Source organism: Macaca thibetana, chromosome 19 (genome assembly GCF_024542745.1).
Source record: "Macaca thibetana thibetana isolate TM-01 chromosome 19, ASM2454274v1, whole genome shotgun sequence".
In the NCBI taxonomy this organism is placed as follows: domain Eukaryota; kingdom Metazoa; phylum Chordata; class Mammalia; order Primates; family Cercopithecidae; genus Macaca; species Macaca thibetana.
This window is the reverse complement of record NC_065596.1, coordinates 3,144,970-3,161,636: the sequence shown is the minus strand read 5'-3', so window position 1 is coordinate 3,161,636 and position 16,667 is coordinate 3,144,970. Positions and strand designations below refer to the sequence as shown.

The 16,667-nt window shown below is 42.8% G+C and overlaps 1 protein-coding gene across 5 annotated transcripts in view; it reads right to left on the bottom strand.

The window, feature by feature from the left end:
• LOC126942195 (zinc finger protein 43) overlaps positions 1-16,667 on the bottom strand; it is a 48,154-nt gene that overhangs the window by 9,534 nt on the left and 21,953 nt on the right. For 3 of the 5 annotated variants that reach the window (XM_050769509.1, XM_050769510.1, XM_050769511.1), the window contains 2 exons: positions 16,030-16,156; positions 14,849-14,947 (listed from right to left, as the gene is read on the bottom strand). In XM_050769509.1, coding sequence (XP_050625466.1) covers positions 14,849-14,947; positions 16,030-16,156 — 226 coding nt within the window. Of the gene's footprint in view, positions 1-10,155; positions 10,260-14,848; positions 14,948-16,029; positions 16,157-16,667 lie in introns of all 5 variants that reach the window. The other 2 variants (XM_050769513.1, XM_050769512.1) reach the window with 2 other exon arrangements.

The following is a 16,667-nucleotide window of genomic DNA, read 5'->3' as shown; positions in this document are numbered from 1 at the left end:
AGCCAGACTCTGCCTCAAAAAAAAAAAAAAAAAAAAAAAAAAAAGCAAGAGAACATACAATATTCTTCTTTGCACCTTGTGTATTCTGCTAGGATAAACTGTGTGCAGTTGCTTATGCCCCTAATCCTAAAACTTGGGAAACAAAAGTAGGAGGATCACTTGGGGCCAGAAGTTTGAGACCAGCCAGGGAAACACAGTGAGACTCTGTCTCTACAAATAATAATAAAAAATTTGCCGGGCGCGGTGGCTCACGCCTGTAATCCCAGCACTTTGGGAGGCTGAGACGGGCAGATCACGAGGTCAGGAGATCAAGACCATCCTGGCTAACATGGTGAAACCCCGTCTCTACTAAAATACAAAAAAAATTAGCCAGACGTGGTGGCAGGAGCCTGTAGTCCCAGCTACTCAGGAGGCTGAGGCAGGAGAATGGCGTGAACCCGGAAGGTGGAGCATGCAGTGAGCCGAGATCATCGCGCCACTGCACTCCAGCCTGGGCCACACAGCCAGACTTCGCCTCAAAAAAAAAAAAAAAAAATTAGCCAGGGATGGTAGTGCATGTCTGTACACCCAGCTACTTGAGGGGCTGAGGTTGACTTGAGCCAAGGAGGTTGAGGCTACAGTGAGCCAAAATCATGTCACTGTACTCCAGCCTGGGCAAGAGTAAGATCCTGTCTCAAAACAACAACAGTGACAAATAAATTTAAGAAGACCAAAATTATACACTGCGGTTTTTGACCAAAATTGCATAAAACTAGGAATTAAAAGCAAAATTGGCAAATCCAAAAATATATGAAAATAAAACACACTCTTCAACATATTCTTGCTCAAGGACCAAAGAATTTAACTTTTCCAAAGTTGTCAATACAAGCTACAGTGGTGAACTAATTCAATATAATATCTACATAAAATGCAATAGTACAATTTTTCACAGAAATATTCTTCACAATTTTTAAATTTGATTAAAAACTATAGCCAAGCCAGGCACGGTGGCTTACGTTTGTTTTTTTTTGTTTTGTTTTTTTTGTTTTTTTTTTTTGAGACGGAGTCTCGCTCTGTCGCCCAGGCTGGAGTGCAGTGGCCGCATCTCAGCTCACTGCAAGCTCCGCCTCCCGGGTCTATGCCATTCTCCTGCCTCAGCCTCCCGAGTAGCTGGGACTACCGGCGCCCGCCACCTCACCCGGCTAGTTTTTTGTATTTTTTAGTAGAGACGGGGTTTCACCGTATTTAGCCAGGCTGGTCTCGATCTCCTGACCTTGTGATCCGCCCGTCTCGGCCTCCCAAAGTGCTGGGATTACAGGCTTGAGCCACCGCGCCCGGCCTACGTTTGTTATCCTAGCACTTTGGGAGGCCAAGGCGGGTGGATTGCCTGCTGAGCTCAGGAGTTTGAGACCAGCCTGGGTAACAGGGTGATACCCTGTCTCTACTAAAAATACAAAAAATTAGCTGGGTGTGGCAGTGTGTGCCTGCAATCCCAGCTACTTGGGAGGCTGAGGCAGGCGAATTGCTAGAACCCGGGAGGCAGATGTTTCAGTGAGCCACAATCGTGCCACTGCACTCCAGCCTGGGTGACAGAGCAAGAGCTCTATTTCTTAAAACAAAACAAAACAAAACAAAAAACTATAGCCAAGCAATTATGAAACAATAAAGAGGCATTATACTTTCTGATTTCAAAACATATTAAAAGCTACAATAACAATGTGGTACTGACACAAAGACAGATAAGTAGATGAAAGAACAGAATAAAGAACCCTAAAATGAACCCTTCTGTATATGATCAAATGATCTTCTACAAAGTTGTCATGAGCAAACAATAGAAAAAAAATACCTTCAAAAAATGTTGAAACGTTGATACCAACACTAATAAAGTTGGATGATTTCCTTGAAGTATATATAAAAACATTTTAAACAAAACACGTAAGACAGAAAAAAGGAACTAACAAATCTTCTAAAAAGAAATATGGAAAAAAGACACGACACTGGTCTTGGCACCATTTTCTTAGATACAACCTTAAATGCATGAACAACAAAGAACAGAAAAATTTAACTACACTATACCTCAAAATTTGTGTACATCAAAGAAAACATTCAATAGAGAGACAATGCCTCCTAGAAAATGAGTGAAAGTATTTGTAAATCACATGTGGTATTAATATTAATAATATATAAACAACAAAACTGACAATAAAGTTGAATAATCTGATTTGGAAATGGACAAATAACTGAACTAAATTTTTACCAAAAATATACACAAATGGGAAGAAGCATTTAAAAAGACACAAAATTACAATTTGTAGAGAAATGCATAAAAATCACAATGAAAAACAAAATCACCTCACACCCACTTAGAATGGCTACTATAAATTTTATAAAAACACAAAATCTGTTGATGATGCAATAAAAATAAAACCAGCCAGGTACAGTGGCTCACATCTTTAATCCCAGTGCTTTGGGAGGTTGAGACAGGTGAATCACCATAGGTCAGTTCGAGATCAGTCTGGCCAACATGGCAAAACCCCATCTCTACTAAAAAGACAAAAATTAGCCAGACATAGTGGTGGGTGCCTGTAATCTCAGCTACTCCTGAGGCTGAGGCAGGAGAACTGTTTGAACCTGGCACACAAGAACAAATCACTGCACTTCAGTGTAAGTGACAGAGCAAGACTCTATCTCAAAATAATAATAATAATAATAATAATAATAAATTACCAATTAAAAAAAAAACCCCTATGTTGACTGCTGGTGGAAAACAAGGAGGTCGAGGCCAGCAGATCACCTGAGGTCGGAAGTTTGAGACTAGCCTGATCAACATGGAATAACTCCATCTCTACTAAAAATACAAAATTAGCCAGGCATGGTGGCCCATGCCTGTAATCCCAGCTACTCAGAGAGCTGAGGCAGAAGAATCGCTTGAACCTGGGGGGCAGAGGTTGCAGTGAACCGAGATCACGCCATTGACTCCAGCCTGGGCAATGAGAGCAAAATTTTGTCTCAAAAAAAAAAAATATATATATATATATATAAATGTTTCTCAAAGAATTAAAAATAAAATTATCAAATACAAAAAATCTCATTTATGAATCTATATTCATAACAGAAAATGCAGGACCTGAGTAACATATATGAACATCCATATTTTTTGTATCAGTATGCACAAAAGCCAAAGGTTGAAGAAACTTAGATGTCCCTTGATTTATAAATACATCAAAAAATGTAACATATACCTACAATGTAATATTATTCAGCCTTCAAATAGAAAATCTTGCCTCATTTTAAGATAAATTTTGAGAATATTATGTCACCAGAAATTAGCAAGTAACGAAATTATGGATACCATATGACTCAACTTATCTGAGGTATCTTAAGTAGTCACACTCATAAAATCAGCAAGTAAAAGGGTGTTTGTCAAGGGCTGAAAACGGCAAAATGAGCACTTGTTACTTAATGTGTATTTAGTTTCACATGTGTAAAATTTCTAGAAGTTTTTTGAATAACAATGTATATATTTACCATGTCTGAAATGTAGTTTTTTTTTTTTTTTTTTTTTTTTTAAAAAGACAGGGTCTCACTTTGTTACCCAAGCTGAAGTACAGTGGTGCAGTTATGGCTCACTGTAGACTCTAACTTCAAAGCTAATGTAATCCCTCCCCCTCAATCTCCCAAAAAGCTTGTACCATGGGTGCACACCACCATGCCTAGCTATTTTAAAAAATTATTTGTAGATAGGGAATCTCCATGTGTTGCCCAGACCAGTCTCATACTTTGGCCTCAATCAATTCACCTGTCTTGGCCTCCCAAAATCCTGGGATTGCAGATGTGAGTTACCACCATGTCTGAAGTGTACACTTCAATAGATTTAAGTTGGTAAATTTTATGTTACATGTTTTTACAACACTAACATTAAAAAAAACAAAAAACAAAAAACAAAAAAATACAGCATTATAAACCTTTTTAAAAACTACCTTCGGCCGGGCACGGTGGCTCACGCCTGTAATCCCAGCACTTTGGGAGGCCGAGGCGGGCGGATCACAAGGTCAGCAGATCGAGACCACGGTGAAACCCCGTCTCTACTAAAAATACAAAAAATTAGCCAGGCGCGGTTGTGGGCGCCTGTAGTCCCAGCTACTCGGGAGGCTGAGGCAGGAGAATGGCGTGAACTCGGGAGGCGGAGCTTGCAGTGAGCCGAGATCGCGCCACTGCACTCCAGCCTGGGCGACAGAGCGAGACTCCGTCTCAAAAAAAAAAAACAAAAAACAAACAAAAAAAAAACCAAAAACTACCTTCAAGGCCGGGCGCGGTGGCTCAAGCCTGTAATCCCAGCACTTTGGGAGGCCGAGACGGGCGGATCACAAGGTCAGGAGATCGAGACCATCCTGGCTAACATGGTGAAACCCCGTCTCTACTAAAAATACAAAAAACTAGCCGGGAGAGGTGGCGGTAGTCCCAGCTACTCCGGAGGCTGAGGCAGGAGAATGGCGTGAACCCGGGAGGCGGAGCTTGCAGTGAGCTGAGATCTGGCCACTGCACTCCAGCCTGGGCGACAGAGCGAGACTCCGTCTCAAAAAAAAAAATAAATAAATAAAAATAAAAACTACCTTCAAATTACAAAAGTGTTTCTTTCATACAAAGAAAATATATTTTCATCATTAAACACATGGTGAAAATAGACTATTTCCATGATTACTTGCTTAGAGAAGATAAAACAACCATTAAAAATTAGCTGAAAAATAATATATACAAGATAAGCTTTAACCAAAACTGGGGTCATATTTATAAACACACACAGACACACACACATATATATAATATGATTGTGATAGACATTTGGTGATTTTTTTTTTTTTTTTTTTTTTTGAGATGGAGTCTTGTTCTGTCTCCCAGGCTGGAGAGCAGTGGAGTGATCTGGCTCACTGCAACCTCCACTTCCCAGGTTCAAGTGATTCTCCTGCTTCAGCCTTCCGAGTAGCTGGGACTACAGGCACACACCACCGTGTTCAGCTAATTTTTTGTAGCCAAGAGGGTCTCATCTCCCGACCTTGTGATCCGCCTGCCTCAGCCTCTCAAAGTGCTAGGATTGCAGGTGTGACCCACTGTGCCCGGTCAGTGATTCTGAGGGAAGAGAGAGACCCTCTCACACTGTTTTATATTGTTTTATACTCAGTACCTGTTTTAAGAAAAAAAACAAGGAAGTGAAACCAAAGGCAGTCAGCCTGGCACCAGGCACCAGACCCAAAACCAGACCCAAAATCAGGCCTGGGCCTGCCTGGCCTAAACCTAGTAGTTAAAAATCAACTCATGACTTAGCCACCGATGTTATCCATAGATTCCAGACATTGTATGGAAAAGCACTGTGAAACTCCCTGCCCTGTTCTGTTTCACTCTGACTACCGGTGCATGAAGCACCTGTCACGTACCCCCTAGATTACTCAACCAATCACGACCCTTTCATGTGAAATCTTTAGTGTTGTGAGCCCTTAAAGGGGACAGAAACTGTGCACTCGGGGAGCTTGGATTTTAAGATGGTAGCTTCCTGATGCTCCCAGCTGAATCAAGCCCTTCCTTCTACAACTCGGTGTCTGAGGGGTTTTGTCTGTGGCTCATCCTGCTACATTTCTTGGTTCCCTGACTGGGAAGCAAGGTGACTGATGGATGGCCGAGAAAGCCCCTTAGGCGGCTTAGGCCTGCCCTGTGGAGCATCCCTGCGGGGGGTCCAGCCAGCCTGAGTGACACGATCCAAAGAGTGCTCCCGGGTAGGCAATTGCCCCGGTGGAACGTCTCGCCAGAGCAGTGCGTAGCAGGCCCCCGTGGAGGATTAACACAGTGGCTGAATGCCAGGAAGGAACTGGCACTTGGAATCCGGACATCCGAAACTTGGTAAGACTAGTCTTTGGAACTTGCCCACTCCATCTGAGTGGAAGCATGGCCTGATCACCCACAGCGTGCCTGCACTGGCACTTTTGTTCTGGTTTTGACTTGACTTGAATTGCGCGATACTTTGGTTTTAGTTCTGACTTGGCTTGAATTTCTGGATACTCTAGTTTTGGTTTCGCTTTTAGTTTGGTACAAACTGTAAAGGTGTGTGTGTGTGCCCTCTTTACCCGTTCTTTGTTTTATGGTGTGTGTGTGGTGTGAACATGATATTTTGTCTTGAGAAAACATGGATCAGGCACAAAGTACGCCCACCCCATTAGGGACTATGTTAAAGAATTTCAAGAAAGGATTCAAAGGAGACTATGGAATCACTATGACTCCAGGAAAACTTAGAACTTTGTGTGAAACAGACTGGCCAGCATTAGATGTAGGTTGGCCATCAGAAGGAAGCCTAGACAGGTCTCTAGTTTCAAAGGTATGGCACAAAGTAACTGGCAAGCCAGGACACCCAGATGAATTCCCATATATAGATTCCTGGTTACATTCCTGGTTACAGCTAGTTTTAAATCCCCCACAGTGGTTAAGGGGACAGGCAGCAGCAGTACTAGTAGCAAAGGGAGAGTTAGTTAAGGAACGTTCTCGCTCCACCCACTGAGGGAAGCCGGCACCTAAAGTTCTGTCTGACCCAGAGCCCAAGGACTCGTGGCAGGAGATGGCACCAACAGTGCCCCCCACTTATCAAGCGGAGAGGCCCCGTTCTCCTGAGCTCACAACCCCCAGACTACCCAGAGCAGACAAGAAGGGAAGTGAAGCTGCAGGAGAAACTCCTCCCTTGGCAGCTCGCTTATGGCCCAAGGCTGGAATCCAAATGCCCCTGCGAGAGCAGTGATATACTGGCACAGATGAGGACGGACACATGGTGGAATGGCATGCCTTTGTATATCACCCTTTCACCTCTGCTGACCTCCTCAATTGGAAAAATAACACTCCATCTTACACTGATTATCAATTAAACAATTATCCAGACTCATAATCCTACTTGGGCTGATTGCCACCAGCTACTCATGAAACACAGATGAAAGGTGAAGGGTGCTCCAGGCAGCAACTAAATGGCTAGAGGAGCACAGATGAAAGGCGATGAGTGCTCCAGGCGGGAATTAAATGGCTAGAGGAGCATGTCCCAGCCAATTACTAAAATCCCCAGGAATACTTTAAGAATTCAGCTGCCAGGAACGGACCCTCAATGGGATCCAAATGAAGGACTAAATATGGAGAGGCTAAGACGGTACCGAGAGGTATTAATTGAAGGTCTGAAAAAAGGGGCTCAAAAGGCCACCAATGTAAATAAAGTTTCTGAAGTCATCCAAGGAAAGGAGGAAAGCCCAGCCCAGTTCTGTGAAAGACTGTATGAGGCCTATCGTATGTACACTCCTTTCGATCCGGACAGTCCTGAAAATCAGCATATGATTAACATGGCCTTAGTTAGTCAGAGCGCAGAAGATATCCAGAGAAAATTGCAAAAACAGGCTGGGTTTGCAGGAATGAATGCCTCGTAGTTACTAGAGATAGCTAATCAAGTATTTGTAAATAGAGATGCAACAAGCTGCCGAGACAGCTGCAAGGAGGGCGAACGCCAGGCCAGATGAAATGCTGATTTGCTGGCAGCGGCAATTAGAGGAATTCTCCCGAAAGGGCAGGGAAAGGGGGGTTCTGGGAGGAATGCCCAGTCCAATCGCTCACGTCTGCAGCATAACCAATGTGCCTACTGTAAAAAAATAGGACATTGGAAACATAAATGTCCCCAACTAAAGGAAAAGCAGGGTGATGCAGAGCAAAAGATCTCAGACAAAGATGAAGGGACTTTGTTCAATCTGGCTGAAGGGCTACTAGACTGAAGGGGACTAGGCTCAAACGTCCCCAAGGAGCCCATGGTCAGGATGAAAATAAGTGGCAAGGACATTAAGTTTCTGATCAATACCAGAGCCGAACACTCAGTAGTAACCACCCCAGTGACCCCCTTATCTAAAAAGACCATTGATATAATTGGAGCAACAGGAGTCTCTGCCAAGCAGGCTTTCTGCCTGCCGTGGACCTGCTCCGTGGGAGGACATAAAGTGACTCATCAATTTCTGTATATGCCTGACTGCCCCTTGCCTTTGTTGGGAAGAGACTTGCTTAGCAAGCTGAGAATCATCATTTGCTTTACAAAACAGGGTTCTTTACAGCTGAAGTTACCGGAAACAGGAGTCATCATGGCCCTTACAGTCCCCCGGGGAGGAAGAATGGAGACTTTTTCTAACCGAGCCAGGTCAGGAAATAAAACCAACTCTAGCTAAGCGATGGCCCTGAGTATGGGCAGAGGACAATCCTCCAGGGCTGGCAATCAATTAAGCCCCGTACTCATAGAAGTCAAGCCTGGGGCCCAGCCAATCAGACAAAAGCAGTACTCAGTTCCCAGGAAAGCCCTTAAAGGAATACAGACTCATCTTAGACGCTTAAAAGCCTTTGGAATTATAGTTCCTTGCCAGTCTCCAAGAAACAACCCCCTCCTACCTGTCCCCAAACCAGGGACCAAAGAATATAGACTCGAACAGGACTTATGCTTGGTAAACCAAGCTACAGTGACTCTGTACCCAACAGTTCCTAACCCTTACACACTGTTAGGATTGCTGCCAGCAGAGGACGGCTGGTTTACTTGCCTGGACTTGAAAGGTGCCTTCTTTAGCATCAGACTAGCTCCTGAGAGCCAAAAGCTATTTGCCTTTCAGTGGGAAGATCCGGGGTCAGGTGTCACCACTCAGTACACGTGGACTCGGCTTCCCCAAGGGTTCAAAAACTCCCCCATCTTTGGGGAGGCGTTGGCTCGAGACCTCCAGAAGTTTCCTGCTAAAGACCTAGGCTGCGTCCTGCTCCAGTACGTGGATGACCTTCTGCTAGGACAGTCCACGGCAGTTGTGTGTGCAAAAGGGATGGATGCCCTGCTTCGGCACCTGGAGGAGTGTGGGTATAAGGTGTCCTAGAAGAAAGCTCAGATCTGCAGACAGCAGGTACACTACCTGGGATTCACTATTCGAAAAGGGGAGCGCAGCCTAGGGTCAGAAACAAAGCAGATCATCTGCAGTCTACTGGAACCTAAAACCAGAAAGCAAGTAAGAATTTTTAGGAGCTGTGGGGTTTTGCAGATTATGGCTCCCAAACTTTGCGGTGCTAGCCAAACCGTTGTATGGGGTTACAAAGGGGGGCGATTGAGAGCCCTTTGAATGGGGGCCTCTACAATGGCAAGCCTTTTGTAAGTTAAAAGAAAAACTTATGTCAGCCCCAGCTCTAGAACTACCAGATTTGACAAAGCCCTTCACGCTCTATGTGTCAGAAAGAGAAAAAATTGAAGTAGGAGTTTTAACTCAAACTGTGGGGCCCTGGCCAAGACCAGTGGCCTACCTCTCAAAACAACTAGATGGGGTTTCTAAAGGCTGGCCTCCATGTCTAAAAGCCTTGGTGGCAACGGCCCTGTTAGCACAAGAAGTGGAAAAGCTAACCCTTGGACAAAACCTAAATATAAAAGCCCCCCATGCGGTGGTAACTCTGATGAATACCAGAGGACACCGTTGGCTAACAAATGCTAGATTAACTAAGTACCAAGTCTTGTTATGTGAAAACCCCTGCATAACTACTGAAGTCTGTAACACTTTAAATCCTGCCACCTTGCTCCCAGTATCCGACAGCCCTGTTAAACATAACTGTGTAGAGGTGTTGGACTCCTGATATGCTTTTCTAACTCTTCAAGTACATGGAGCATTATATAAAGAAAAAGTCCTGTTAAATTCTGGGGAAAAGGACATAAAATATCAATAAGAAATTCTACAATTATTAGAAGCAGTGTGGAAACCCCAAAAGGTGGCAGTCATGCACTGCAGGGGACACCAGTGAGTTTCCACCTCGGTGAGCCAAGGAAACTCCCAAGCAGACACAGAGGCACGAAAAGCAGCATCAACTCCTTACCGGGCACCAGTCATAGCCCCACTACTCCCTCAAACGCTTGATCTGGTGCCTCTAAAGAAGAAAAAGATTTTCTTCAGGCAGAGGGAGGACAAACAATAAAGGAAGGATGGATAAAGTTACCAGATGAAGAAGAATAGCTGTGCCACAGCTGCTAGGAGCCACAGTTGTGCTGGCTGTACATGAAACTACCCATTTAGGCCAAGGATCACTTGAAAAGCTGTTAGGTCGGTATTTCTACATCTCACACTTGCCAGCTCTTGCTAAAACAGTAGCGCAGCAATACGTTACCTGTTGACAGCACAATGCAAAGCAAGGCCCCTCTGTGCCTCCTGGCATACAAGCCTACGGAGCGGCTCCTTTTGAAGATCTTCAAGTGGACTTCACAGAGATGCCTAAATGTGGAGGTAACAAGTATTTACTGGTTCTAGTGTGTACTTACTCTGGGTGGGTGGAGGCTTATCCAACACAAACTGAAAAAGCTCGTGAAGTAACCCATGTGCCTCTTTGAGATCTCATCCCTAGATTCGGACTGCCTCTACGAATCGGCTCAGATAATGGGCCAGCAGTTGTGGTTGACTTGGTACAGAAGATGGCAACAAGGCCGGGCGCGGTGGCTCAAGCCTGTAATCCCAGCACTTTGGGAGGCCGAGACGGGTGGATCACGAGGTCAGGAGATCGAGACCATCCTGGTGAACACGGTGAAACCCCGTCTCTACTAAAACTACAAAAAACTAGCCGGGCGAGGTGGCGGGCGCCTGTAGTCCCAGCTACTCGGGAGGCTGAGGCAGGAGAATGGCGTGAACCCGGGAGGCGGAGCTTGCAGTGAGCTGAGATCAGGCCACTGCACTCCAGCCTGGGCGACAGAGCGAGGCTCCGTCTCAAAAAAAAAAAAAAAAAAAAAAAAAAAAAAACAAAACAAAACAAAAAAAAACCAAGATGGCAACAAGTAGTTGAAGATATAAAAATATAACAAAACTGGCACATGTACCCGTGCAAGTGTGGCACGGATTTAATCCGGGAGCCATGTTTGGAAATTGGTTCGTGGCAATAGGAGGATTTAAAACTCTTATAATAGGAGTAATAATAGTAATAGGAACCTGCTTACTGCTCCCTTGTTTGCTACCTGTACTTCTCCAAATGATAAAAAGCTTCGTCGCTACCTTAGTTCACCAGAATGCTTCAGCACGAACATACTATATGAATCACTATCAGTCTATTGCACAGGAAGGCATAAGTAGTGAGAATGAAAGTGAGAACTCCCACTAATAAAATGAGTGAAAGTCTCAAAGGGGTAAATGAGGGAAGAGAGAGACCCTCTCACACTGTTTTATATTGTTTTATATTCAGTACCTGTTTTAAGAAAAAAAAAACAAGGAAGTGAAACCAAAGGCTGGCAGCCTGGCACTAGGCACCAGAGCCGAAACCAGGCCTGGGCCAGCCTGGCCCAAACCTAGTGGTTAAAAATCAGCTTATGACTTAGCAACCTATGTTATCCATAGATTCCAGACATTGTATGGAAAAACACTGTGAAACTCCCTGCTCTGTTCTGTTTCACTCTGACTACCGGTGCATGAAGCCCCTGTCACACACCCCCTAGATTAATCAATCACAACCCTTTCATGTGAAATCTTTAGTGTTGTGAGCCCTTAAAAGGGACAGAAATTGTGCATTTGGGGAGCTCAGATTTTAAGACGGTAGCTTCCTGATGCTCCCAGCTGAATAAAGCCCTTCCTTCTACAACTTGGTGTCTGAGGGGTTCTGTCTGCGGCTTGTCCTGCTACAATTTATCTCTTAATTAAATCCCACATTGACTTAAAGCATACAGAATTGAAAATTGTCTGAAATTACAATACACAGGTAAAACCAAAAAACACAATAAACTGATTTTAAGAAACCTACACTGAAGAAATACACTAATATGTAACTGGAAAACAATAATAAGAGAAATGTTTACCCATAAAATCTGGTATGCAAGGCCAGGCACAGTGGCTCACGCCTGTAATCCCAGCACTTTCGGAGGCCAAGGCAGGTGGATCACCTGAGGTCAGAAATTCAAGACCAGCCTGACCAATATGATGAAACCCCATCTCTACTAAAAATACAAAAATTAGCCGGGCACGATGGCAAATGCCTATAATCCCAGCTACTCAGTCCTGAGACAGGAGAATCGCTGGAACCTGGAGGGGCAGAGGTTGCAGTGAGTCAAGATCATGCAATTGCACTTCAGCCTGGGCAAAAAGAGCAAAACTCCGTTTAAAAAAAAAAATCTGGTATGGAACACTGATGCACCATTAAAGAAGAATTTGTTTAGATAACTACAATATTTGACTGTAGCTTTGTACTTCTGAATCATTGGCATGAACTGTACAGCAGTAAAATTTTAGAGAAAACACAGTATAATCATAAATACAAGATTCTGACAAACTTTTAATAAACATTTAAAAGAAACTACAGATAATTTTTATATTTTAAGTAGATGCTATACTTACAAAAAATGAAACTGCTGTAATCCAACTTTAGAGGCAAAACTGAATTACATATTTTTTATATATATATTTATATACGGCAAAATACAGTTAGAGCCTCTGATATATAAAACAAATATCTGGGAATAAATTATATTATTTAGATATAGGGTAGAAAAGTAGGTACAAATCCTATCATTCTCTTTTACCTACAGCAAACTTAAATTTATAAGTAACTATATTAGTAAATATGGACTGCTTACTAATTATCTAATTTACTTCAGACATAACATGCAAATTCTAGTATAACTGTCCTAAATGTCTGAATCCAAAATTACAGACAAATTTGGAAATAAAAAATAGAAACTGGGCCAGGCATGGTGGCTCATGCCTATAATCCCAGCATTTTGAGAGGCGGAGATGGGTGGATCATTTGAGGTCAGAAGTTTTAGACCAATCTTACCAACATGGTGAAAGCCCATCTCTACTTAAAATACAAAAAAAATTAGCCAGGTGTGATGAGGGACACCTGTAACCTCAGCTACTTGGGAGGCTGAGGCAGGAGAATCAGTTGAAACTGGGAAGTGGAGGTTGCAATGAGCTGAGATTGTGCCATTGCACTCCAGCCCAGGCGACAGAGAGAGACTCTGACTCAAAAAAAAAAAAAAAAAAAAAAGAAAAAGAAAAAGAAAATACAAACTAAAAACTAAAAATGTATAGGGAGAGTAACAACAGTAAGATGGAAAAATAAAAGGTGCCCTACTTGCTTATCACTGCAGAGCAAGAAAATCTGTCAGCCATCCTAGACAAAAATGCCTTTATGAGAGCCAGGCATCATGGCTCACACTTGAAATGACAGCTATATGGTACATTGAGGTAGGAGAATTGCTTCAGGCGAGGATTTTAAGATCAGGCTGGGTTATGTAGCAAGACCCCCTCTCAAAAATAATTTCCTTTAAAAGAGTTTTGAGATCCAGGGAGGCAGCTGTAAAACTCTCATAAAGCCCAAGATTAAGGAGTTTTCTTTTTCAGAAGGCAGGCTCTCATTCAGGTGGCAAACTACAGGACCCCTGTTCTTAACTACAGGCCAGAAAATGGCCCACCCAGCTTGGTCCCACAGAAAATTCTGAACTTACTCTGTAACCATCCCAAACTGCTTCCAGCCACAGTCTGGGAGAGGTCCTGTTCCTCAAAAGGCCTGGAGGAAGATACTGGTTTATAGCCATGCAGACCTTTACTATGGACCCTGAAGCAGTTCAGTGACTGTTCCAGCTCCCTAAGCCACGGTTTATGGCCAGTTCTGCCTAATTAGAAACCCACACAGTTACCTGGGGAAATCCTCTCTGATACTCAGTGAAAGCCACACTCATCCACATCCTAATATAAAGCCCACCATATGCAGACCCGACTAGAAAAACCTGCCCTAGTGTCTGCCCTACAGACGAAAGTCCTGAAGGATATTTACTCTGTCCAAAAATAAAATGGAAATTACAACTACCCAAGCTCCTTGTAACAAGCCAACTAAAGGTGGACCCTAGTGCAGACCCACCAGCCTTGTGACCAAGCTATGACCCCTCTCCACTACAGGTTAGGCATGGTGGCTCATGCCTGTAATCCCAACAATTTGGGAGGCTGAGGCAGACAGATCACCTGAGGTCAGGAGTTTGAGACCAATCTGGCCAAACACAGTGAAACTCTGTCTCTACTAAAAACACAAAAATTAGCCAGGTGTGGTGGCACGCGCCTGTAATCCCATCTACTTGGGAGACTGAGACAGGAGGCAGAGGTTGCAGTGAGCCAGATCGTGCCACTGCACTCCAGCTTGGGCGACAGAGCAAGACTCTGTCTTTAAAAAAACAAAAGCCATGGTATCCAAAGTGATCTATAAATTTAATAAACTTTCTATCAAAATTCTAGTGGGATTTTTTTTCACAGTAATGCAGTAATGGACAATGCAATTCTAAAATATACATGGAACTAGAATAAACTTTGAACAAAGCAAACTTGAGGAAAAAGAACAAAGCAAAGAAACATAATTCATAATTTCAAATTATTTAAAGGCTATAGTAATAAAACAGGATGAATTGTGCAGAAAATATACAAAGAAATCCAATGGAACAGAAAGCACTTCTCACGTATTTCAGACATGAAGCAAAGAAATAACTTAAAAAATAGTTTAATATAGAGTTTCTCAAAAGCATACAGATACTTGTGTGTCCCCCAAAAGAATGGAAAAGCAGTCAGACTGTGCAGTCTCTTAAATGTCATGAAGAGGACTTTGGCTCTCATGGTAAACTTGAAAGAAGATCACCAAAGGGAAATAAGAATCCTGAGAGAATTTAAAAGCATAAGACAGAAGATGCCCCTATGTGAAAGCAAAATGAAAAAACTCAGGCTTCCCAGAAATTGTTTCCTTTGGAACACAGCTTCCCAAGTCACATTTTAAGGACTGGCTTTCCCCTTAACTTTTGGACCTATCATCTGTGTTTGTTGTATTCACTTTCACTTTCACCTACCTGAGGGTTTGGCTACCATTTCAAGTCTCCTCATAGGCTCCCAAGGCTCTTTTTCTTGCTCCAGACAGGTGATCAGGTCTGGTTTAGAGACAGCAATACCTGTTTCAATAAAAAATAAATTACATGAATCTTGCTCATATTCTCCAATTATTAACCTAGCAATGTGTCCAGTATGAAGGGTGTGATAGAATATCCTAATCATTAATCCCAAAATACTAATTTTTCTTTGGAGATGGAGTCTCAATCTGTCACCAAGGTTGGAGTACAGTGGTGCGATCTCGGCTCACTGCAATCTCCATCTCCGGGGTTCAAGCAATTCCAATGCCTCAGCCTCCCAAGTAGCTGGGATTACAGGTGTGTGCCACCATGCCTGATCAATTTTTGTATTTTTAGTAGCGACAGGGTTTTGCCATGTTGGTCAGGTTGGTCTCAAACTCCTGACCTCAGGGTGATCTGCCTGCCTTGGACTACCAAAGTGCTGGGATTACAGGTATGAGCCACCGTACCTGGCCCCAAAATACTAATTATTAACAAAAATTTCTTTTTGTTTGAGACAGAGTCTCACTCTGTTGCCCAGACTGGAGTGCAGTGGCACAATCTCGGCTCACTGCAACCTCCACCTCTCGGGTTCAAGCCATTCTCCTGCCTCAGGCTCCTGAGTAGCTGGGATTACCGGCATGAACCACCACACCTGGCTAATTTTTGCATTTTTAGTAAAGATGGGGTTTTGCCATGTTGGTCAGGATGATCTGCCTGCCTCGGCCTCCCAGAGTACTGGGATTACAGGAGTGAGGTACCATGCCTGGCCTTTAACAAAAATTTCTAAATATTTAGAAAATATCTTATTTTGTATTTCACTACCTGGTAATACTGAATCAAAAATTAGTGTTGGCAATTAGATTTTAAGTTGTGGGCAAAAATATTTTATGCCACTTAATTTCTGGAATTACTACTATTCTGGAGTGAAAGATACAGATCAGCTCAGAAATGTGGAAAGTTCAGGTCAAGATGAAATATCTTGAAGAAAATTATTTAGTGCACCAACAAATCCCCCCAGTTTTTTTGAAAACAGGAATCTGAAACTCATGTATGCAAAGTACAAATTACCAAAAAACAGTCTACAGAAAAAAAAAATGAAAGATTTAGGGTGTATTAGGATTGAGTATTGAAGTTATGCTCACCCAGGAAGACCAGGTTTCTGTAGTTCTCTAACATCACATTCCTATATAAATTCTGCTGTGCAGTGTCCAGGCATTGCCACTCCTCCAGACAGAATTCTATGGCCACATCCATAAATGTCAATGGTCCCTAAAAAAACACACACACACACACTCACATTTACCAAGTGGCCACTTGCAGAATTTATAATTTGACTCAAGGTAAAATGAGAGAGTAAAGAGAACAGGTTCTGACTTATAGAAGACACTGAAATTATCCAATAAAATAATTCTCTACATGGAAATATTCTCCAATGCATTCTCTACCCCTGAGAAAAGAAAGTGGCGTAAGATCCACAATATCAGTGTATATATAATACTTTTCTGGATGATAAACTATAAAACTGAGAGCATAAACACAAACATGTAAATTTTTGAGTTCTCAATTTCCATCATACAGAATCAGTTGCGAATATTTTTCAGATAAAGACATGTTGAGTTAGAAGGGACCTTTAAAATATTAAGGTGTACAATAAACTGAGGATCCTGTTAATGCAGATTATTTTTTCAGAAGATCTAGAATAAAGTCTGAGTTTCTAAGTTTCTAACAAACTCATCAGTAATGCCAATGATTTTGGCCCAAAAAGACTATTTGTCAAACA